Genomic DNA, 25,379 nt, shown 5'->3' with positions numbered 1-25,379 from the left:
GGCTCAGGCTCCTGCCAGCTACTTGGGCACCGCGGGCGCTTAAATGGGTAACGACATTTAACCAATGAATAAGAAATATGGGTGAGGGGTAAAAACGGGCGCGCGCGGCCAGCCCCCGCGACCCCGAAGCGGCTTTGGGGTGGGGGCTTCGGGTGAGTGAGGCGCGCGCAGCCCCAGCGAGGGGAAGCTCCGCCCTGGTGCGAGCAAGCAAGCGGCTCTCCCTCCTTGCCCCCGCCCCCGCAGGAGACAGGAGACCAGAGGGGGCGTGGCCAGGGCAGCGCTCAAGCCCCGCCTTTTCCACATGCGCGTCGGTCCCAGCGAGGAGCGGGGCCGAAGTCTGGTAGTTTGGCGGAGGCCGGGGGAGCGGCAGCGCGGTGGCCATGGCGCTCCGGGCGGGGTGGTGCGGCCTGTGGGGTGGTGCGGCCGCGCGCTTCCTTCCCACGACGCGGGTAAGGCGCCCCCCTCCCAGCCCCTGCGGAGCTGCCGGCCGGCCGGGGAGTCGCTGTTCCGCCCCTCCCTCCCTGTCGACCCAGCTGGCCCGTATCACCCCGCGTCTCTGCCGGAGCACAGCGTATCCCCCCCCTTCCTCCTGCTGCCCCCCCGGCCCGGCGTGTCCGGTCCCCCCCTCCTCCTGCACCCCCAGGCTGCCCCCCCGGCCCGGGCCCGGCGTGTCCGGTCCCCCCCTCCTCCTGCACCCCCAGGCTGTCCCCGGGGCCCGGCGTGTCCGGTCCCCCCCTCCTCCTGCACCCCCAGGCTGCCCCCCGGCCCGGGCCCGGCGTGTCCGGTCCCCCCCCTCCTGCACCCCCAGGCTGTCCCCCGGGCCCGGCGTGTCCGGTCCCCCCCTTCGTCCCGCACCCCCAGGCTGCCCCCCCGGCCGGGCCCGGCGTGTAACGCCCCCCTCCGCTGGCACACACATGGTACCCCCATAGCTAGGGAACAGTGTACCCTTACTGTCTTCTGGCACACACATGCTGCCATTATGGCTGAGGCATGAGGTAACCCATTCCCATCTTCCAGTTTCCTTCCCCACAGGGCTCACAATGTAACTATCCCAGGAACCAGCATAACCCATCTCATCTCCCCTCCCTCTGGATGCAGTGCTAACCCTTGCTCCTGTAAAATACAGTGACATTCAGCATTGCCTGCCCCACCAAGTGTTTAAAATAATCATGAGATTTACTTATAATAATGATATTTTAAATCAGTTGTGGTTTATTTTTATTTATCTTTTGATTTCTTAGTCTTTAGGATGCGCTTGCTTAATTGTTTCAAGTTTTCCTCTGTCACCTTGAGGGCTAGAAATTTACTTTTTAATTAAAGTTGGGATTCTCATGTAATGTCTTTATTTCAGTAGCTAGGGCTTTAGAAAAAATGCCAACAGATATCATGAAACTTGTAATAAAATTTTGAGAGTTAACAACACTGGAAGCCCACTCTGTTTCTCCCCTCTCTCTAGGAACACAGTGAAAGCCATGCATCCAGTGAAGTGAGCTGTTTCTCACGAAAGCTTATGCTCAAATGAATTGGTTAGTCTCTAAGGTGCCACAAGTACTCCTTTTTCTTTTTGCGGATACAGACTAACTAGGCTGCTGCTCTGAAATCTACGTACCCAGTATAACTTCCTTAGACAGAGTCACCTTCACCTCACCATACATAATGGTGTAATTTGTATCCTCCTCCCCCCAAGCATTCAGTGGAACCTTCCCTTCTCTAGCTGGATAAATATTGCAGATGCACAGCAAGCCTTTTACCAACCTTTGGTCTTGGGAGCAGTACTGTTCAATACAGTTTAACTAAAATAGCTTACATTTTACAGTCAGAGCAACAAAATAAATTGGTCTGTTTACTTATGGTACCTTTGCAGACCGTGTTTTGGAAGAGTTTTGTCCAGACACAGCACTTACGGGTCAGAAGACTTGCTGTGTTATTCCTACAAGTGGGAGTAATGTTATGATTTCTCTCCCCTCCTCCTTCAGTTACCTAGTTTATTTTTAGCTTGTTCCTAGGCATGTTTTCAGTTTAGTTTGATCCCTAACCCATGTTTACATGTGGGTTGTTTTTGTACTGATGTTGTTGCACACTGGTGGAAACTACTTAATGTAGACAACATTGCATGCACCCATGTAAAAAGTGACTTGTATCAGTGCAGTTTTCCTCAGTTTGAAAATGGGCTATCTGCATGCAAATTATGGTGTATACAATTGCAGCGCCTCTACGCTAGTGGCTGGCACCCGTGTCCCGACATAGAACTGAGTATTAGATTTTTTCGTTGTGGTTTGTGACAATTCCCACTACTGTGACTCCTCTGAACAACTTTGCTGCTTTTGTCCTATAATGAGCCCTTTCTGTTCTCCTGCCCCCAGAAATCAGCTGTATGTTTGTCTGACTTTCACTTATACATATTTTCTGCTGCTGTGTTCAGTCCTTTACTCTTTTGACTCTAATTTGTTTCTGTGCCACAGTTAGAATTCCAGTGTTGTACCTGGGACGCTGTGTTATCCTTTGACTCTCCAGATCAGCTGTCCATTCACAGAGGGTCTGTGCTGTAACTGCTCAGCCCCTTCTGTAATGTGCTAAGTATCTTGCTAGATCAGAATAGGTAAGGCCAGCTCTTGACTAAGGCCTGGTCTATACTGGAGATCGGTCTAAGATTCGCAACTTCAGTTATGAGAATATCGTAGCTGAAGTCGATGTCGACTTAGAATCACTTACTTCACATCCTTGCAGCGCAGGATTGACGGCTGCCGCTCCCTGGTCGACTCCGCTTCCGCCTCTCGCCATGGTGGAGTTCCGGAGTTGACGGCAGAGCCATCGGGGATTGATTTATTGTGTCTACACTAGACGCGATAAATCGATCCCTGATAGATCGATCACTGCCTGCTGAGGAAAATATACAGCTGCTCATGCATCCTGCCCTCTTTTAGTTTAGCTGTTTTTTCTTTGTCAGCCTTGCTTGCAAGTCTCACTTGAAGAACCAATCAGATCTCTATAGAACAGTTATATAAAAGTGCCTATGAGTCTATGTATCCCCTAAAAATTCTGCACATAGTTTTAAAACCATAAATGTATTACTGCATTTAAGTAAAGAAAGAAAAATACGTTTATTATTTTATTTTGTGGCAAATGTGTACACATGATTTGTCAATTTATCAAGCAAATAGTAATTTTACTCTTTCAATGCACTTTACCAAGGTGGATTATTTCTATTTTAAAGACTGTACGGCTGAGATACAGAAATTAAGTTACTTGCTAATGGTCATATAATGAGTCAGTAGCAGGCGTGGAATAAAAATCCTGGGCTCCTGATTTCACTTGGTGCTAGCATTCATAAGTAACTACATAGATGTATAACTGACCTTTTGGACATAAGCAGTTACTGCAATTGTATGTGTGCTTGCATGGAGCAGTTCTAAAAATTGGGCCCAGTAAGACTTGAAAGTCCCATATACATTTGGTTGGGAGCTGAGATTCTGAAACCATCAAACCAATTACTCTTTCTGTTTGGCTGGCAAGCCTGGATGTGGCCAAAGTATATTAAACCTGTGTTCTAAATGTGCCCACTCTCCCAGTTTTGTTTTCTCCCAGTCTACTTGCCTTTCATTTTCCCATCTTCACATTTTCTCTGAAATTCCTTTTTAAAATTCAACTAGTCTAGTTTTATTTCTCTTTCCTTCAGCCTGGAAAAAGATTCATGGTCAAAATGTCACTTCTTATGTTCTGTTCCTAGGGTATATATATTAGGTTACGTTTTGAGCATCTCACTTAGCTTTTTGTAACCAAGATATATAAAAGGAAATGAGAAAAGTGGTAATTGAAGGTAGTTTGTGAGGTAGACAATATGAGCGTTTTAAAGCTGTGGAGTTCATAAGGAAAGAAAAAAAGAGCCTTTGCTAGCATTATTTTTGAAATAATTTCTTCCAGAAAAAGTTTAAGAATTGACAGTGCCTCCAATGAAAATCTGGTATTCATTAGAAAAAATATAAAAAATAAGTCTGTGTACGGGGTTATTCTGTTACAGCTCTGATTACCAGGATTTTGGTGCTTCAGAAAACACATGGTCTGGGAAATTCTTATTGATTCTCAATTGATTCTGAACAAAATCTTGATCTGAGTTTCTTGAATTTCTCTAATATATTTTAGTTGACAACTTCTATATAGTGTAAATGGCCCAAACTGGCTTCTTAAAATCATATTGGGAGCTTATATTTAAAAGGATCTATTACAAATAAAAAATTAGTAACATTAGCAAGAAAGTATTATTTTAGATTGTTATTAATGTCTTTATAAAAATAAAATACTTTTAATCATTCATGATTTTTTTTTGTTCTATATTCAGAATATAGAAATCAGTTATTTTCACTTATTAATGATTTTACATTAGCCCAATGCTGCACTCTTTGGATTGTAAAAATATGTAGGTGGAAAATGTGGAATATTCAAATTCAAGCATACCCATTTTTGGTAATATTTTAAGCACTATTTCTAAAACATTCCTATAGTACTAGGTTTCATAAAACCTGTTTTATATGAAACCTACAGATCGTGAAACAAACCCATCTGTGTCTCTCCCTTTAAACATCAGTTTAAAAGTGAACAAAACCCTTACATATTATACTCCTGGGGGAATTCTGTGTCACAGTTCGTTCACAGAATTAATTTTCTACGGGGAAGGAAATAAATCTGCAGAGGACATTATGACTTCTGACAGGGAAGCAAAGGGAAGACACAGGACTGGTCACACATCCCTCCCTGGAGGTGCAGGCAGGTTAGTTTGGGTCCCCAGAGCAGCCAGTAGAGATGTAAATCACCGTTGGGGGGGTGATGGACTGGGTAGTTTTAATTTTTTTCGCGCAGAATTCCCCAGGAGTAATATTAGAGATAATGGATAAATATTAAGTACATTTGTCTATGGAATAAGAGGGCATATGCTTACCATTTGTTGTTGAGTGGAATGGACAAGAGAATAATCAGGTCTGTAATTGGTCTTCCTGAAGTTGAGAAACCACAAAAGTCAGATGAGAGAACGCGAATGTAATGCATAGTATATTGCTGTGAGTGCCGCTACAATGAACCCTTCGCTACATTGTAATATACACTGAAAATGAAGATTTTCCAAGAACATTATATTATATATGGGTTTGTGTGCCACACTCCTCATCACAGTAGTATCTGATCCCTTTCCAGTGGTGCATTTAGTGATGTAACTACCATCTGCCATGTATTGTGTGTGCTCCCCAGAGGGAGAAATGCATACAGTGGAGAGTCTTATTTTACTAGGATGTTTTTAATATACATGTTGCTATGTATTTATGTTAGCTTAGGCAAGGTCAAAGAAATGTGGTGAGGTTTGTGATGGTCCTTAGTTCCTGGGGGGAGTTCATTCCACAGTCTCAGTCTGGCCCCCAAGAAAGTTACGTGTCTCACACAAACGAGCTTTATCTTCTTTGTAGAGAGTTCCATTGTGTCAGAGGAGTGAAGTTGTTGACCACAGTCTTCATCTTGGAGATATCCTGGGCCCAAATCATGGAGTGTCTTGAAGATAAGGTCTGAAACCTTGAACTTGATTTGAGATTTTAAGGGTAGTATAGGTTTTAATTTATTTGTAGTAGCCTATATTACTGAGCAGATGTATTACAGCTTTCTATAGCAGGAGTTTCCTGAGCACTGAAGGTTTCATGCCCAGGTATTATTCATTGCCGTAATCCAGCCAAGAGATCATGAAAGTATGAATAACTGAGGCCAGGTCATTGTCCACCAGAATGGGACACAACCAACTGGAGATGGCAAGAAAATGTTGTTTGTGAATGCTGCTATGTGAAAATTTAGTATCAGCAAGCAATCTAAAAGTACTCCTAAACATCAGACTGAATTGAGCAATGGTGGGTATATACCTTCAACCAAAGGAGACTTCGCCATGGCTGAAAACTCTTGAAAATATTTTCTTTTGCTCACTAGCATCACCTCTGCTATGCTCAGTGGAGGTGCAGTTTCCTATCCGTACTCATTGGATGTGTCCCTCCAAGAAGGATTTAAGCTGTTTTAGTGCATTACCCTGGACTTCTGCCACCCCTCTAAGGTGAGACAGGAGTATCTTATTGTCAACAATGTTGAATTCTGCAGAGAGGTCCTATAGGATGAGAATAGATGTTCTGTCCTTTCCATTGACAGGAGATCAGTGCCGCTAAAGCAATTTCAGTTCCATGGCCTGGCCTGAATCCAGATTGTGCTGTGTCTAGAATATTAGCTTCAATTAGATGAGGTTGTAGTTGGCCTTTAGCTAGCTTCTCTGTGAGTTTGCTTGGGGGGATGGGAGATTTAACGCTGGGCAGTAGTTGGCTAGAACTGATGTGTCCAGGGTAGGTTTCTTCAGTGTTGGTTGGACTGTTGCGCGTTTGACGTAAGAAGGAAAGATTCCTTTTCTGAATGAGACATTGACTTATTTCAGTCAGGGATGGTACTAGTTGATGTTGGCTCTTTCACAAGCCAGGAAGATCATGGGTTGGATTCACAAGTTTCAGGTTGACACTCATGTAATGTCCGAACTTCTCGATGAGTGAATATACCGAACTCTAGGAATGCAGGTGGTGATAGGTGGAGTGGATCCAGGCCATTTGAGAAGGCTTCCTTTAATGTGCGTGATCTTTCCAATGAGATAAGATGATTTTTTGGTGTTCGGCTCTGATGCAGGTTGCAGACTCTTCGGATGGAGAAGTGAGTGGTGAAAATGTCATTCTATGCAAAAAAGCATTTGACTTTTATTATCTTCATGAAAAGTTCTGGTGGTGAATGGCAATCAGATAGTAAAACTGTCTTTGATATGGGAAAAGATTATTGTAGTTTGCTCAATTCATTGTGTATGGGGGGGAAAAAAGAGAAAAATACCATGCCAAAATAAACAACTAGTAAACAGCTAACTGAAAAAGCAAAACATTAACTTATATAATTACAAAAATATTTCCACAAGCTCTGCTGTGGAGGAGTTCTAAATTTTTATATTATTTACCAGGCAGACTGCAAACTGTCCCAGAGTATTTACTTTAGTATGTAATCTAGATTTTCATGATAAGTGTGCAGACATTTTCTGCCACAGACTCTCTTTATAGTGTTGAATTCTTTTCTATGCCTCACTATGTTCTTTTTTACTTGTTACTTCAATTACCAGGTTCACTTCAGGAATGTAAGATTTCCTTTTTCTTTAAAACAACTTTATAACCAAGTAAAGACACTTTTTCTTCTGGTCAGAACCAGGGTGGATTTTATTTAAATCATGATTTAAAGTGCCTTGATTTAAAAGACTCGATTTATTCATGGATTTCTGGTTGTTATAACGTTCATACATATTCTTCACAACTCAGAGATAGATGTAGGTTTCACCTTTTAGAAGGTACACACTATATATTTTTAAAGTGATTTATTTTGAAAACTTTTCATATTAGTTTTACAGCTATATCGGAAAATGAAAGATTGTTTGGTTATTTCATTTACCAAAGGTAATTGAAGCAGATATTTATGAAGTCATTGGGAGTGAACCTATCTCCAATTCAACAGGTTGATCATATTAATATTTGGAGGATTTTCTTGCCATGCTGTATTAGGAGGAGAACATCACCAGACGGACATTTAAATTGTTTTATTTAACTATTTCTCACCTCTATATATTATTTATTTAAAAACATTTTTGCTGTTTACAAGCATGTTATCTCTGGAGACACAAATCCACAGTTTGAAAACTGCAAAACTAAACATCTCTGATGGTATCTTCTAGACTGAGCACTGAGTCCCATTGGGTAGATAGATTAATCTAAATAATCTACACAGAAGCCCCTGGAACCTCCATAAGATTGGGTCCCTAATCCATGAACTATTGGAACTCATTTACAAAACTTTTCTTAAACATTACATGAATATAGAATAGAATTAGAGTTTATAATCCCTATTCCATGATGAGATATCTTTGAGCTATAATGTATCTTAATTAAAACTATCTTTAGATTGCTTTTTCCTCAAAAAGCATTTTATCCAAAAATCCGATTTAAATACAAAAAAATAATTGATTTTTATCTGCCCTGGTCAGAACCAGTCTTACGGAAAGTCTTGAAAGCATTGCTGCTGACGCAGGTTACAGCTGTCATCTAACCTCTGACATGGACTAATTGAGAGGGCAATTTTAGTTTCCATTTGTAGGTCCAGGAGCAACCAATGTGGTTCTGTCCCCACTGGCCAGCACCACGCAATTTTAAGGCTAGCCTGAGCCCCAGTTGACGTTCTTCATGCTCCCTGTGATAAGGAGATAGCAGGCAACTTACACCATTTCAACCTCCCCTTGATAGTTTTCCTGCCATCTGGGTTACATAAGACTGGCATAACCCTGGCCATGTTTCTCTTATCTACTCCAATGCAGAGGCTTGAAATTCAGGAGATTATTGGGCATAGTATAGGGTCTCGCATAAAGGGTCCCCAATCCTGATTTGGGACTTCTGAGTATCACTGTAAAGTGGATTCATATTACTGAAGTGCAGTTATAACCATAGTCCATTTTAATTGATGTTTGTTGGTTACTGAAGCGTTAAGCGTTGCCATGGATAACATGAGGTTCAGCACAAGAATTAATTTTCTAATTTAAACTGTTTTGATTTTTATATTTTAAAAAACTGAGTATTTGAGGGTTTTAAAAAATACGCATTTATTAATTTTAACCAGTTTTAATGTAATTTAATAATGAACATGATATTTATACAAGAACAAGAATTTAATTTCTTTAATTTTCATCTTGAAAACTGGAAATCTACATGCATAGAAGATGGTCAGTCATCATTTATTTCCTTAGTGATTAATTTTAAAAATCTACAAGTATTTACAATACATACTTCGTTATACAAATTACTTGAAAAAAAATGTTAAAAGGACATTATTTAGGTTGCAAAAGTTTGAAATGCCAGAATTAAGGTTTCCTATGCAATCTTGTGCATATGCATTATGATTAAGGCTATGAGTCAGTCACGTTCATCACAGATTCTCTGATTTTACATGACCTCTGCAACTTTGGCTGCCGGGGCTCGGGCTTTCGGCCCTCAGGCGTCAGGGCTCAGGCTTCCATGACTTATTGTTTATTGCCTGCGTCCTGTCCATGACTTTTACTAAAAATGTACATGACAAAATCTTAGCTTTAATTATGATATGGCCTTAGGTTGCCCGTCGTCCTCACCACTCCCCCTCCCCCCGATTCCCTGTCTCCACCTGTCTCCTTTCCCTTCCAGTCTCCCCCTACTGGCTCTTCATCTGATCTCAGTTTCTACGCATGCCCCTCCGCCCCGACACACTGGTTCCCTGTATTCTCCCAACCCCATTTCTCTCCCTGGCTCCTTGCCTCCTTCCCCAACCAGTCCTAGCCTACACCCGCGGGCAACCTCCAGTCCTAGTCTCCTGACTCAGGCTCCTTCTCTGAATCTGTTCCCACAGCTGTCCTCCATAATTACTTAGATGTGTTCTTGTCCCCTCTGCATTTGAATCAGATGGCCTCTTCCTCCATGCCACTTGAGTGCTAGCAGGCTGCCTGCTCTCAGTTTTGGTGCCCTGCAGTCCCACCCTAGCTGCTGGAAGCAGCCATTACAGGAGAAGTCCAGCTTTGCTCCTGCAGCCTAGGCTGAAGCATGCTCAGTTGCTCCAGGGGATTGGTTCATGCACAGACCAGTCACATGCAGAATCTGTGAAGGGATGGAGCATATTCAGTTGTTGTGTGGGGCTGGTGCATTTACAGTCCAGTAAAATGTGGGAGCTGTGAGGGGAGGGAGCATGCTTAGCGAGGATGGAATCTTCAGATATGTTAGGGTATGTCTACGCTACCCCTCGGATAGGGTCACTACCCAGCAATAGATCCAGCGTGGGTCGATTTATCGCATCTAGTCTAGACGCGATAAATCGCCTGTCGACTCCTGTACTCCACTGCCGTGAGAGGCGCAGGCGGAGTCGACGGGGGAGCAGCAGCAGTCGACTCACTGCTGTGAAGACACCACGGTAAGTCAATCTAAGTACGTCTACTTCAGCTACGTTATTCACGTAGCTGAAGTTGCGTAACTTAGATCGATTCCCCCCCGCCATCCCCGAGTGTAGACCAGGCCTAAGTTAAGCTCTTTCAAGTCTCTACTGAGCACGTGTGAACTGTGATTTTTCGTGGACTTATAACTTGGCCAAATTTGCACAGGGGTTGCAAAAAGCACATCCCTGACACAAAGGCCACTCCCCTGCAAAATTTCAAGTCCCTGCTCTAATGTTAAAAATCATATTTTCTCCTAGTCTCATTCTCAGAAATGGTTGAACTGTTTTGGCTGAAAGTTTACAAAAACCTTCTGCTTGAAGCAGACCCCAGCATTGAAATTTTCAGCTCAAACTGTTAAAACTGGCAAAATTTTAAGCAACTCAAAACAGGGTGTTATAATGGTATGTGTCAGACAACTTTAATAATAGGCAGTGATACCTACTTCACCTATAATAAATGTTCTAGTCATAAAAGCCTTACCCATAAAAGTAGTTCCATTAACCAGTGGGATTAGTTGTATGGGGCTTGATCCTGTTCCCGTTGAAGCCAATAATGAAAATTCCATTTACTTCAGTGGTGCAGGATCAAGGCCTTGGGTAGCTACTACTGCAGGCCCCAGTTTTGCAGACTTATACATGTGCTTATCTTTACATACTACGGGTAGTCCTGCTGACTTAGTGAAGCTACTCACAACGCATATAGTTAAGCGCATGCAGAAGTCTTTGCAGCAGGATCAGGGTCTAAAGCATCACTCCTGCTTTGGGATCTACAAACCGCTGATGGGTCCACACTAATTAATCCCAATGTAGGACTGGGGCATATGTGAGTAATTATTGCAGGACTGGGCACAATGTTCAAAAGAACAAAAATCACTTAACTGTTGAAAAACATTTATTTCATTTGAAAATGTAGAGGAAATTACCGCAGTCTATTAACTTACCCTAACAATTAAAATTACTTTAATATTCATATTTGTTTAAAAGTATTCACGTATAGTGTGATGCAATAAATATACAATTATTGCTTACAGTGAATTTTTGTCAATTGTGAAAATATTTATTATTATAATTCCAAGACTGAAAACTTAATTTTCTTATGATCATTGTGGGAATCCATGTATGTAAGCAGTAATAAATAATTTTATTTTTTTGTTTCAGTTTTTCAGTCATGGATCAAATATATTAAGTCAAAGTAACAATGCACCACAAGCTAGCTTCTTTCCACCTCTTCAAAAAATGATGTTACCACCAAATGCCTTTCAAGGAAAAGTGGCTTTTGTTACTGGTGGAGGTACTGGGCTTGGCAAAGGAATGACAACAGCTCTGTCCAGTTTAGGTGCCGAATGTGTTATATCAAGCAGGTAAATACTAATAATCAAACCTGAAAAATCTTTTAAAATTTAGTATTGAAAGCTGCATTGATCTGCTTCCCTGTTCCTTCGTAAACAATACATAAAGATACATTTTTTTTATTCATAGCTACAGACATGTAATTTAAATCTGGCTCTTAACCTGCAGTACCATTTTAATTATAATCTGATGTGCTAAATTTTAAAAAGCTGCTCCGAAATATACACAAATACATTGCAGAGTATAAATATTACATTTAAAATTGTTAGTATTTATGTAAGACCTGTAATGTCTTGTGCTTGACTGCTGCATAGCCTTCAATGAGAAGAAAGTCATGATGGTCCACAAAAAGGAAGTATAGTAAAACAAAAAAAAAAAGCCAGGTATACTTCACCTCTATTGCAAACTCAATGGGTTGGGAGAAGAGAGGCAAAAAATAAAAATGTAGACAGGAAGGGACCTCGAGAGGTCATCTAGTCCAGCCTCCTGCACTAAGGTAGGACCAAGTATACCTAGTCCATCCCTGACGGGTGTTTGTCCAGCCTGTTCTTAAAATTTTCCAATGACAGGGATTCCACATCTTCCCTTGGAAACCTACTCCAGTGCTTAAGTATCCTTTATGGTTAGAAAGTTTTTCCTAATATCTAATATAAATCTCCCTTGCTGCAGATTTTGCCTGTTCCTTCAGTGGACATGGAGAATAATTGATCACCATCCTCTTTAAAACAGCCCTTAGCATACTTGAAGGCTGTTATCAGGTCCTTACTCAGTCTTCTTAACTCAAGACTAAATATGCCCAGTTTTTTTTAACCTTTCTTCGTAGGTCAGGTTTTCTAAGCCTTTTATCAGTTTTGTTGCTCTCCTTTGGTTGATATTGGCCTCATTTGCAACTGCATCACATTAACTATCATTACATTTGTGATCTACTATAAATGCTAGATCTTTTACATCTGTACTACTGCCTAGCCAGTTATTCCCCATTTTATAGTTATGCACTTGATTTGTCTTTCCTAAGTGTAGTACTTTGCACTTGTCTTTATTGAATTTCTTCTTGTTGATTTGAGACCAATTCTCCAATTTGTCCGTCATTTTGAATTCTAATCCTGTCCTCTAAACTGCTAGCAATGCTTCCAACCTGGTATAATCTACATATTTTATAAACATACTCTTTACTCCATTATCCAAATCTTTAATGAAAATTAATGGGGGGACGGATAGCTCAGTGGTTTGAGCCTGCCAAACCCAGGGTTGTGAGTTCAATCCTTGAGGGGGCTATTTAGGGATCTGGGGCAAAAATTGGGGATAGCTCCTGCTTTGAGCAGGGGGTTGGACTAGATGACCTCCTGAGGTCCCTTCCAACCCTGATATTCTATGATATTGAATAGTACCAGACCCAGGACAGACCTTTTCAGGACCTCCATTCGATATGTCCCCCCAGTGTGACAGCAAACTATTGATAACTACTCTTTGAATCAGGGTGGATTTGATTTAGATCACTAGTCAGGAAGACTCGATTTAATCATGGATTTCTACATAAAAATGCATTCTTGCTGGTTGTTATAACCTTAATACATATTCTTCACAACTCCAAGATAGATGTAGGTTTCATTTTTAGAAGGTACACATGATACATTTTTAAAGTGATTTATTTTGAAAACTTTTCAGATTAATTTTACAGCTATATCGGAAAATGAATGATTGGTTATTTCATTTACCAAAGGTAATTGAAGCAGATATTTATGAAGTCTTTGGGAGGTGAACTATCTCCAATTCAACAGGTTAATCATTAATATTTGGAGGATTTTCTTGCCATGCTATATTAGGAGGAGAATATCACCAGACAGACATTTAAATTGTTTTATTTAACTAAACCAGTGTTACGCGTTTTTTCCTTCAACAGAAAACATATTTTAACAAAACAAGCGTATGAATTTTTGAATTTAGTTAAACGTTCAAGTTTTTTAAAATCAGGTTTGTTTTTGTTAACATTGTTTTTAACTAAAATAGTTGAATGAAATATTTAAAAAAAAAAGAAGAAGAAAAATTAAATTGACTGTGTCAGCCAGGCCAACATGAGAAACTTAAAATATTGGCTTCTGTAGCTATTTCAGTCGTCTTCACCTTCATTGTCCTGTTTGTTCATAATCTGGAAAAGAAAAACCAGCTTTCCTGCTTTTTCAGGTCCCAAACGATTTCTCAATTTGGAATGAATTAGTCCAAATAAAGAAAATACTCTTTCTGCACCGGCAGAAGAAGCTACTGCTGTTAAAAGTGAGATTATCACTTCAACAGTCTCTGCATGCAAGTGCTTAAGTGACTTCCACCAATTCACTTGTGTGACTTTCTTTAAAACGTCATCAGCAAACATATATTTCTTGAATGGTTCACCCTTAGCTTTGAAATTTATTATAGTTGGCATTATGGAGGGATGATTGCTGGATGTCCATGTCATAGGCAATTCCTCTTCTTCAGCAGTTAAGGTTTGACCCTTGTACCGAGTATTGAGAATATTTGAAAGAGAATGAGCTGGAGATAGTGCTTGTCCCATTCATTTTTTTAATGCTTGTAATTTAACTCTGTCATTGTGTATTTCTCTCTTTAAGATCTCACTCAGTTCCTTCCGAATTTCAGCAGCATCAGCAATAAAACAGCTATTTCCCTGAATTTTGTTCAAGGCTACAGAAATAGGCTTCAGGATACTCAGCATGTGTTCAGCATTTCTCTTAAGCCCAATGTTGAGAATTTTGGCTGTGACAGTGCCATCTATTTTTTCACAGTTTTGTTCACAAACTGTCATCAGATTAGGCCAGTTCTTCATATAGTGCTCAAACCAGTCCACTACTGAGTTCCATCGCACGTCTTGTGGGTGGGTTAGCTTGGTTTCTCCCACTTTTTTCAGAGCAGCTGCTGCAAAGTGGTTGTTAGGGAAGTGTTTTGCAATTTCAACAACATTAGCCTTTATTTCTAGAACACTGAAGTCTTTGGCTTGGAGGTGCATCAAATGACAACTGCAACCGTATGTTATTAGCTTGGGACTCTCTTCTGAATAATTTCTTCTCATCTTGGATACATTTGCAGCATTGTCTGTGACCAAGCTGCGTACTAGACGTTTGAATTTTTTTCCCCACAGTTTGTTATAGCTTTTACTGCTACTTCTTGTAAGTATTCTGCTGCGTGTGCATTTCCTGATGTATCAATTGTTTCTGTAAGGAAGACATTCCCTTCTTCAGTTGTCACACAAGCATGTACAACAGGATCATTGTGGACATTGTTGCTCCCATCAAGACTCAGGTTAACAATTTCACCCTCTGGACCTTTTGAATTTGCATTTAATTTCTCAATTTCTCTTTCATACACTTTATCCAGCAATTTGCCTGCAACATCTGCTCCGTTGGGTGGACTGTATCCTGGTCTTAATGACTGAACCATGTTACTGAAGTGTGGGTTCTCAATCATACTGAAAGGAGAGTTTGTTGCATAAACAGACTGGGCAATTTTTTCATCAATTACTTCTTTTTGTAATCTGCTGGTTCTTATCACAGATTTATCTATGATAGTTTCTGAATGATAGAGATGATTTTTTTTTCTTTTTGCTAGAGGCTATGGCTACATACTGTGGCTATGTGACATACACTATGTGACTAAAATGCTATCATTGGCAGATAACTCTGAAATGATAGGAAATGATAATGATCTTGAAGGTGGATAGTCTTCAGAATCCTGTATGTTGAGGATGGATTCTCCTAAACAAAATAAGTCAATGCAGTTATTTAATTATTATTTCCATACTGCTTATTTAGTATTACTCATTGCATTCACTGACACTCAGTACTACTTTAAAGGTGAAATTGTAAAAGGAAGATCTGCCTATTTCAGCTATTTGTTTTTTATCACAACTGCATCTAAAGTGATAGTACCATAGAGTAACAACTATATTTTTTTGCTCAAACATGAGAATTCAAGAATAGTCCAGAAGGAAGACAGGCAGTCCTTAAGAAAGAAGTATGAAATAAAAAAGTTAACCAACCTGAAGTTCCTGCATCCTCTTCAACGCAGCTTCTTCCTGAGAAGGAACACTTCTCATGATGTTGTTTCATTCGGGCAACCAGGCCTTGCATTTCTTTGTTGCACAGTTTGCATTTTGCATGCATGCCTGTCTTACCCACTGATAGAGGAACTTCATTAAAATATTCCCAAACTGGGTCTCTCTTACAGCCTGCTGCCATTATAGGTTTCCCCTTCTAGTGAGAGAATGGTATGGTAGATCTCAAATCAATGAAGGCTATACTCAGAAAGATCTCAAGTCTTCTGGAATATGGTGCTCATACAGTTTCACTTTTGTTTCTACTGCCTGTCCCTCCCTACTCACATTTATCTCCAGTCTTCTGCTCCTTCTCCAGATCTATTCCGCCCCCAACAGTTCATTGAACTTTTTGAAACTTTGCACTTCTAGAGAGAGGTAAGGAATTGACACAGTGTACACAAATTTGCTGAGGGACAATAGGTTTGAGGTCTGTTATTTCTCACCTCTATATATGATTTCTTTCTTTATTTAAAAAAAATTTGCTGTTAACAAGCATGTTATCTCTGGAGACACAAATCAACAGTTTGAGAACCTCAAAACTAAGCATCTCTGATGGTATCTTCTAGACTGAGCACTGAATCCCATTGGGTAGATAGAAAGATTAACCTAAATAATTCCAGAAGCCCCTGGAATCCCATAAGATTGGGTTCTTAATCCATGAACTATTGGAACTCAAACTTTTCTTAAACATTACATGAATATAGAATTAGAATTTATAATCCCTATTCTATGATGAGATATCTTTGAGCTATTATATATCTTAATTAAAACTATCTTTAGGTTTTTCCTCAAAAAGCATTTTATCAAAAAAATCTGATTTTAAATTAAGAAACAATTTTTTTCTATTTTTTTTTAAATAATTGATTTTTATCCACCCTGCTTTGAATACAGTCTTTTAACCAGTTGTGCATCTACCTTATATTTATTTCATTTGACTATATTTCCATAGTTTGTTTAGGAGAATGTCATGTGGGACTATCAAAACTCTTATTAAAATAAAGATCTAGCACATTGCAGCTTCCCCCTTATCTACTAGGCCAATAACCCTGTCAAAAAAGGAAATGTAGTTGGTTTGGCATGATTTGTTCTTGACAAATTCACGTTGGCTATTATCCTCTAGATGCTTACAAAATAAGTCATCAAATTTCTTTTTAAATGGACAGCAATGGCCATTATGATTTTATCATTAGAATTATCTTTCTTATCAAGTTTTTTTTTTATTATTATTTCCTATAGCCAATATTTCTTTTAACCATCAGGATTTCTACTGATTTCCAGCATAAGAGCAATTAATCTCATCCATCAAGTTAACATAAACAACCTGTGAAGCTCTTCCAAATAACAAATCAAATACCGTACTTATAACACTTGGTAGGCCTTTCCTTAATATTTTCCCCCCCAAAAATAAGTGAATATATAAAAAGTAATAAAATTAGGGCTCTCAAACGATTAAAAAAATTGTGACTATTTGCGAGATTAAAAAAATTAATTGTGATTCATTGCAGTTTTAATCGCACTGCTAAACAATAATAGAATACCATTTATTTAAATATTTTTTAGATTTTCTGTATTTTCAAAAATAGGCTTGAGGGCTCTGGGCTTCAGCCCCCCCCCCCCCCCCCCCTCAAGGTGCAGGGCTCCAGGCTCGAATCCCATGTCCGGGCTCCGGCCTCCAGCCCCAGTCAGGAACTGGGCTTCAGCCGCTCTCACGGCACGGGGCTCCCGCCCAACTGCCACACCCGCCCCCTCCCCTTCAGAGCTCTGGACTGGAGCCCACTCCCCTTCAGCCCACCCAATGCTCTGAGCTGGGGCCGCTGCTGATGCCTCCCTCCCTGCCCAAAGGTATGTGATTAACGTGTTAAAGAAATTAATGTGTTAATTTTGTTTTCAGTTAATCTCCAGCGTTAACTGTGGTTAATTGACAGCCCCAAATAAAATACTTAGTATCATAGAACCATCCACTGCTAACGCCCTGCCAGTATGCTGTTTAGGTGTCAAATGTGTTATGCAGGATTTGTGTTGTCTAAATCATCCAGCCTCCTTTTGAAAAGTCTAATGAAGGAGCTTCCACAACCTCCCTAGGCAGTCTGTTCATTGTCCTACTCTTCTTACAGTTAGGAAGTTTTTCCTGAGATTTAATCTAAATCTGCTATGCTGTAGTTTGAACCTATTGCCTCTAGTCCTGCCCTCTGTGGCAAGAGAATAACTTTTCCCATCTTTTTTATGGCAGCCTTTCGAGTATTTGAAGATCACTGTCATGTCCCTCCTTAATCTCCACTTTTCCAAACTAAACATACCCAGTTCCTTCAGTCTTTGCTCATATGGTTTACATTCCATTCCTTTGATCATCTTTGTCATTTGCCTCTGGATCCTTTCCAGTTTCTCTACATCCTTTCTATCCATTAATGACCAAAATTGGACACAGTACTCCAGTTGAGGCTTAACCAGTGCTAAGTAGAGCATTACTATCACCTCCCGTGATTTGCATGTTATGCCTCTGTTAATGCAACCTAAAACTGCATTTGCTTTTTTTGCAGCAGCATTGCATTGTTGTGATCCACCATCCCAGATCCTTCTCAGCAGTGCTACTGCCAAGCCAGTTATCCCCTGTTCTGTATTTTTCCATTTGGTTTTTCTTCCCTAAGGGTAGCACCTTAAATTTGTCTTTGCTAAATTTCATTGTGCCCAGGATGAAGGCATTTTTTGTTAAATATCACCTGCTGTGTTTTACTATCAACAGTATCTTTTTTTTTTTTTTTTTTTTTTTTTTTTAAGTCCCATCGGAGTTGCTTTTAGCTGAAAATATGAGAGAAGATTACTTTGTTGGACATAACTTGGAATTTCTTTAAAGCTCCATTTTACTTGAAAGAGCTTTTTTCAGAAACTGAATTGAAATACCAAGGCCCTAAATTATGTTTATTTCAAAGGTAAATTTTGCACTAAAATCACCAACACACAAATGGCATTCATAGAAAGATTTTAATGTTTCAAAGTGTAATGATTTGTAACATAGATGCATTTAGTGGAAACTCAAGTCATGCTAAAATTTATAATTATTTCTAGGAAGATCGATGTTTTGAAACAAACTGCAGAAGAGATTTCTTCTAAAACAGGAAACAAGGTAAGTTTATGGATAAGTTTGTATTTTTATATTTTTTAATGAATTTTAAAGAATTTTTTTTTATTCTTTATATCATGAGTGATACTTTTATAAAGTCTTACAATTGCCTTTTTCTCTATTAATATATAGGTTCATACAATCCAGTGTGATGTGAGAGACCCAGCTTCAGTTAAGAATGCTGTTGCTGAATTAATCAAGGTGGCAGGACATCCTGATGTAAGTATGATAGTTATGAGGCAAGGACTTCAATCTTCAGTGAAAATACCCTGAGTAGTATGTGGGAACAAAAGTGATATGTGGTAGAAAAGCAACTCTGCATACAGAGACCTGCAGGAAAAAGACAGCTACTAATACAGCAGTAGTGCAGCACAAAACTAGTGTTTTATCTGTTTATCCTAGTTTTCTACAGTGCCTATCCCCATAGTATCTAGCTGGTTTTGTGTAGCTATTGAATGGTTCAGTAGCCAAATGGACCAAATCCTGTCCCCTTACCCATTCAAAAAGTTCCATTGCTATTCGAGTGGAATTACTTGTGTGAGTAAAGCGAGCAGAATGAAGCCCTACAGGAATTATTTTATTTATCTCTGGACTTATGACAACTGTCACATTACTATCAGAATGTCTTCCAAATTAAAAGCAGAAATAAGTCTCTCTCTCTCTCTCTTCCTCTCTCTTCCTTCCTTGCCTTTTTTTTTTTTTTTTTTTTTTTGGTGTATACAAAATATACAAAAAAGGTACCTATTTTGAAAACTAACATGTAAAGAAATTACCGATTAAACCTAGCAGGTAAACACTCTCCAATAACCTGCACACAGTCCTCAGCAACTCACTGTCAGCTAAACAAATCAGAACTCTACTCACAAAATGTCAACTTCCATATAGCCAGAGTAAAAAGATAAGCCTTTCCCTGTGCCCAGAAGGTGAACAAATAAGGCTATTTTGGACCAAAGCTAAGGGAGCTGGTTCCAAAGCGAAGGGCTTCTCACATAGGACTCTTTACCCCCAGTCCCTCTCTTTTAAGTCCAGAGGTATCCAGCTGTCGCATTATGGAAGAGGGAGATGGGCAGTGTCTCAAGTAGACAGGTCCCAAGATGGTTAGAGTTGTAGGAGAACTAGCCTGTTCAGTTTTGGGAGACAGGGCACATATGTCAGGCTGGCACTTAGAAGGGCTTTGCCAGTGTAGCTGTAGTGGTATTCCATATCAAAGCACTTCAAGTGTGGACACAGCTTAAACTGGCAAAACTGTGCTTTTGCCAGTATAGCTTAATGCAGTGTATAGGGCCATCAGAGGGCAGAACTTGGGGGAGAGAGATAACAAAAGCCCAAGGAAGGAAGGAAGGCAATAACTTGGCAAGAGAACAGAGTAGGGGATGTAAAGGAGAGGTCAGAGGACAAAAATGGGGTAAAGTGGAGGAGGGAGACAGCATGGGCTAGAAGTCAGGAAAAAATCCCACCAGAAGCCATGTGAAGAGAATATATACATTTTTTTCACTTTCTTGGAGTTCTGTATCCTGTTTCAGTACCATATGTTACAAAACCACTTGACAGTGAGTCTGTTTAAAACATTTATTCTTTTATACCCACTTGTCCTCAATGGGATATAACAGTCAGGATCATTGAACACTGATATTAGCAACTTAGGAAATATTAGATATGTAGGTGGTTGTTTGAACTATTAGTAAAGATCCCTGAGTTTCACCACCTAAAATTCTACCAAGTTACTTGTCCAGAATAGCTTTCTTTCCGGTATTCACTATGGGAGAATGTCGTGGGGCTGGAACACCTTGTCATACTTTGGGGACGGGGGAAGGCTGTTATAGCCCTGTGGCAGAGTCCAAATGACCACCCTAGCCTCAGAGCAGTATGGCCTAATGGCTGGAGTCAAAATGGCTGCCCTCTTCTGCAGGGCTACATGGCCTAGTGGCCAGGGTCAATATGGCTGCCCCCCTTAGTCAGGGCTGCATAGCCTAATGGCCAGAGTCTATATGGTGGCCCTCCTCTGCAGTTTATGATGGATTATTTCCTGTCTGTCTAAACTGTACTTCATTTGATAGGAAGATTTTTACTTCTGTGTCTAGCAATGCCAAAAGGTTTCTTATACCTCTTAAGTGCTATGGTGAACTACCGTATATACTTGTTCATTAGCCCATTTGTTTATAAGCCGACCCCCCAAGATGGATAGGTAAAAAATAGTAAAAACTGTATGACACTTTCATAAGCAGACCCTATATTTCAAGGGTTGTCAAACTTTGGCTCCTGGCCCATCAGGGTAAGCCGATGGAGGGTCGGGACGTTTTGTTTACCTGGAACATTCACAGGCATGGAGCCCTCAGCTCCCAGTAGCGCCACTTCCTGCAGCTCCAATTGGCTGGGAACGGCAAACTGCGGCCACTGGACGCTGAGGAGCTCTGTGCCTGCAGATGCCCCAAGTAAACAAAATGTCCTGACCTGCCAGCAGCCTACCCTGGTGGGCCGGGAGCCAAAGTTTGCCAACGCCTGCTATATTTTAAAAGTTGGCATCACAAGAAACACTCAAAAGTTTTGCTAGAATTATTTTAATGTAATCCAACGAAAAACCTGTTATAATATGTAACGATATGTAATAACTGAACAAATATGTAACAAGTAAATTAGAACAAAGAGACTTTAAAAAGTCTTAAAATCCTTCAAAGTCTGAATCAGTCTCTGATTCACCAAACAGTTCATTAAACTCGGCTTCAGTCACAGCTGCACCTGCATTGTCATCGTAGATGTCGGCAGTGTCATCTTCAGACTCAGATTCCTTCTCATCATCAGCCTCTGTTGTGTCATCTTCAAACATGGCATCATCTTTTGACCCATTGAATGCGTTGCTGATACAGCATTTCCTAAATGATTTTTCTGTCATTTCCGAGGGAATGGACACCCACGCGTCCTTGATCCACTTGGTGACTAGATTGATTTCGGGCTTCATAAGAGTTCCGCCTTTTGTCAGCTTCGCCATGCCTGAGCACATCCATTCAGACCATATTTTGCATGGCCTGTCTTTAAAGGATTTGTTCAGGCAGACATCAAGCGGTTGTAGAACTGAAGTTAAGCCTCCAGGTATTACAGCCAAAGTAGTTTTCATATTTTTGGGCACATTTTTCACCTCCTCCGTCTTGCGTGCCCTGAACATGTCCCAAACGAGCATAGCAGGTTTCTTGAAAAGTGCTCCTGGTCTCTTATTCCACACTTTTTTTTCCAGCCATTCAGTAGTCCCACTTTCATCCATCCATCCCTTTTCGTGTGCACGTACGATGACACCAGCAGGAAATTTCATGTTTTTAGGCAAAGTTTTTTTAAAAAAACAACAGGAGGGAGCTTTGATCCATTTGCCAAACACAATAAAACGACCGTAAAATGGATTTTTTCATGGCCAGTGGTTTTAATTAAAACTGTGTTTTCACCAACACCGATTACCATTCTGTTGCTCGGGAGATCGAATGTCATCGGTGTTTCGTCCATATTTCCTATTTGTGACAGTTCAAATGCATATTTCTTTCGATATTTTATAATAAACCTTTGGAAAGATTAGATTTTTTTCTTCCAGATCTCTCAGCAGCTTTTGCGCTATCTTTGTTAGCTGACAAAGACAGACACAGACACTATGGTGGTTCATGAAGTGAGTACACCAACCCGCTGATGCGACAAACATTGATGGCTTTACTGACTTGTATTTGCAAAAAGAAAAGGAGTACTTGTGGAACCTTAGAGGCTAACAAATTTATTAGTCTCTAAGGTCCACAAGTACTCCTTTTCTTTTTGCGGATACAGACTAACACGGCTGCTACTCTGAAACTTGATTTGTATTTGTCATCTTTCGACATTTGCAGAGCACGCAGACGAATTCCAGTTCTAGTGACAATGTACTCATTTTGTCAACATTCAACAACCCAATTATTGAGATCTTTCTCCAGCTCAGGAAATGAAGCGCACCTCGTTGGACATTTTTTCTTGCTTCTTGGCATGACTTTTAGTGTTTTATTTTTTCGCCATTCTCTTACTTCTCATTGATACAGAATTCGCGAGCAGCGGCGCAATTATTGTTTGCTTCTGCATATTCAACAACTTTAAGTTTGAACGCTGCGTGATAAGCAGACCTTTTTCTTTTGATTTCACTGTTGTTCATTTTAAATACTAGTATGAAAATAGATTATTATTATTATAGTAGTTATAGATTTTGTAGGACTTTATACAGGAATGTCACCTGCTTTATCACTGTCAAATTATTATTCTTGTTTGTTTATTTCAAAACAGCCCTATAGATTGGCATGTCTGTGGGGATAATAGGCTGTTTCAGTTTTATTAGAGATTCCATCGATTCTGCATGTTATATTTTCATATTGGCTCGAGACTTATGAGGTCCATTGGTAGAAATGCATGAAGAGATCAAATTACTGCTCTTTTAGGATTCCTTTCAAGCCAATCTAGTCCACTAAACAAAGCCTTTGCAACTTTAAAAGGCTGCAGTATTGACATCAATAAATGGGTCGGCAGACTTTGGCTCCCGGCCTGTCAGGGTAAGCCGCTGGCGGGTTGGGACGTTTTGTTTACCTGGAGCGCCTGCAGGCATGGAGCCCCTCAGTTCCCTGTGGCCACGGTTCGCCGTTCCCAGCCAATGGGAGCTGCGGGAAGTGGCTGGGAACAGCAAACCGCGGCCATGAGGAACCCTCAGTTCCTCCCTGCCTGCAGGCGCTCCAGGTAAACAAAACGACAGTGTATTAAATATTCAATTCAATGGTTTCATAGAGTTTAAAATCAGCAGATTTTGGTGTAGACCCGTTTATAAGCCAACCCCCGCTCTTTGATGCGTCACTTCTTTACCAAAAAAATTCAGCTTATGAACGAGTATATATGGTAATTTCTGTATAACTTTTTAGGCTTGTCTTCTCTTGTTTTAGGTTGTGATAAACAATGCAGCTGGAAACTTTGTTTCTCCTACTGAACGTCTTTCTGCTAATGCTTGGAAAACAATAGTTGATATTGTTCTTAATGGTACTGCCTTTGTAACTCTAGAAATTGGAAAGGAACTAATTAAAGTACAAAAAGGTAAGTTACACTTAAAGCTAAACAGTGCCTGAGGATTGTGACATCTCATTACCATTTACTGTCCTTGCTTTAAAACTTGTGTACAATAGCAAGTTTTGATGCTTTAAATAAACATTTTGGTAAATGAGTTGTATTGCTGTACAGGTTTGCAAGAAGAAACTTTTGTATAGTGCAAACATCTTTACAACACAGCACTACCTTGCAGAATCCATCATTTTATTTTAGGACCTGATCCTGCAATCAGATCCAAAGTGAATGAGGCTGCCTACATAAATCTGATTGCAGGATTTGGACCTTATCTGTAAATTATTAAAAATAAGACTTTTCTTTAAATTACAAATAGTGCTATAACTCATCTCCTGTGTCCTTTCTCCATTTTCCTTTGATTAAGCAATGAACTATGTGGCATTCATTTAAATGGATTCAGTTAGGTTAAAAATCATGCTAAGTTATTTTTTCCCCAAAAAAAATACCATTAATGTTACTATCAGCACCTTAGATTTATTTAAAGTAAAAGAACTGCAAACATCTAAATATTGCTTTTTACTACATTTGAAGACTTTTTGAATTTCCCTCTACTTCACCAATAAAAGTAGACGTATTGGTTTCAGTCTTCTTTCTATTCTGTTTCCAGTCATTTTTCAAGTTCCAGGCTGTGATGTGTTGATGGCAAATACTAGAGGTTAATGTTTAACTTCAAGCAATATTTTTAAATTACGAAAATATTTAATATTAGCTTTTGTTTCTCATTTTTCCTAAATTCAAATTTTGATCCTAAAGTACTTGACAGAGTGTCTGACGGTAACTCTGAAAATTGGACTAATTGGTAATTCTGTTCCAGTGGACATTCAAATATATAGAGCCTGAGTAGGCGACAACATAACCAATTTTTTTTCATTTGTTTTAGGGGAAAATGTTATATGCCAGTATATAATAACTGGCAGATGTATGTAGAAAGCTCTATTTTTATTCTGGCACACTGCTTTGCTAATTTATAAAATGAAAAAAAATAAATCTTCCTTTCCTGCTCTTTGGCTAGCAGCAGTGCAAGTTCTTGGGTATGGTTTTCCATATGGTCCCTTTTTTATTACTACTTTTCCAGATTTATTAAGGCACACGGTCACACATTTGAGTCAATAGCTCACACTAGATAAGAGCCTAGAATTGTCCTGACTTGTATTTAGAAAGATTAGCTTTTTAATAGGTAAATTTTGGTAAACGTCGATTTCACTGTACGCACACAAACCAACAAAAAAAGTAGTTCTGTCAGTGGTGACAGAAATTTGCGCATAGGCGAAGTAAGAAAAATGCTGATTGAGAACTTAAGAATTTGATTTAATTATATTTACTCAGTATATTTTGACATGTGACGTTGACAATTTGTGTTAAGACTTATATGAAGTGTTAACTTTTTGAATCTCAGTATCTACTGTCACTAAAAAAAATTGTCTGATCACACCCCATAATTTCCCACAACTGAGAAAATTTAAAAAATAAAAATTGAAAAAAAAGCGTTAAACCCATGATTTCACACAACAGTGAACATTTCAATTGATAAAAATAAAAAATGCTTGAAAATAAACATTGATATCATCTGTTAAATATAAACAATAAAAATTGAATTCTGCAAAGCCTATTTGTATTGCATTTCTCTAGCTGCCTGATCAGATGGACTCGTTCATTCTAAAGTTTCAGATTTTTGTTGCTTTAACACAGTCT

General features: G+C 39.7%; 1 protein-coding gene and 1 long non-coding RNA gene across 2 annotated transcripts in view; both read left to right on the top strand.

The window, feature by feature from the left end:
- The first annotated feature begins 291 nt into the window (after positions 1 to 291).
- The window catches only part of DECR1 (2,4-dienoyl-CoA reductase 1), a 35,730-nt gene continuing 10,642 nt past the window's right edge, over positions 292 to 25,379 (top strand). Inside the window, exons 1-5 of the mRNA XM_084619609.1 lie at positions 292 to 449; positions 11,194 to 11,396; positions 18,533 to 18,590; positions 18,720 to 18,806; positions 23,513 to 23,660. Of these exons, the coding sequence (XP_084475735.1) occupies positions 381 to 449; positions 11,194 to 11,396; positions 18,533 to 18,590; positions 18,720 to 18,806; positions 23,513 to 23,660 (565 nt within the window). The 5' untranslated portion in view covers positions 292 to 380. The remainder of the gene's footprint in view (positions 450 to 11,193; positions 11,397 to 18,532; positions 18,591 to 18,719; positions 18,807 to 23,512; positions 23,661 to 25,379) is intronic.
- LOC311516011 lies at positions 1,456 to 6,070 on the top strand. Its single transcript, XR_014710289.1, has 3 exons — positions 1,456 to 1,526; positions 5,451 to 5,544; positions 5,956 to 6,070. It is a non-coding gene; the product is annotated as an uncharacterized lncRNA (long non-coding RNA).

This window comes from Lepidochelys olivacea, assembly GCF_965140295.1.
Source record: "Lepidochelys olivacea isolate rLepOli2 genome assembly, chromosome: 2".
Lineage (NCBI taxonomy): Eukaryota > Metazoa > Chordata > Testudines > Cheloniidae > Lepidochelys > Lepidochelys olivacea.
Note: the sequence above shows the minus strand (reverse complement) of the source record. Positions and strands in the feature narration are given on the sequence as shown.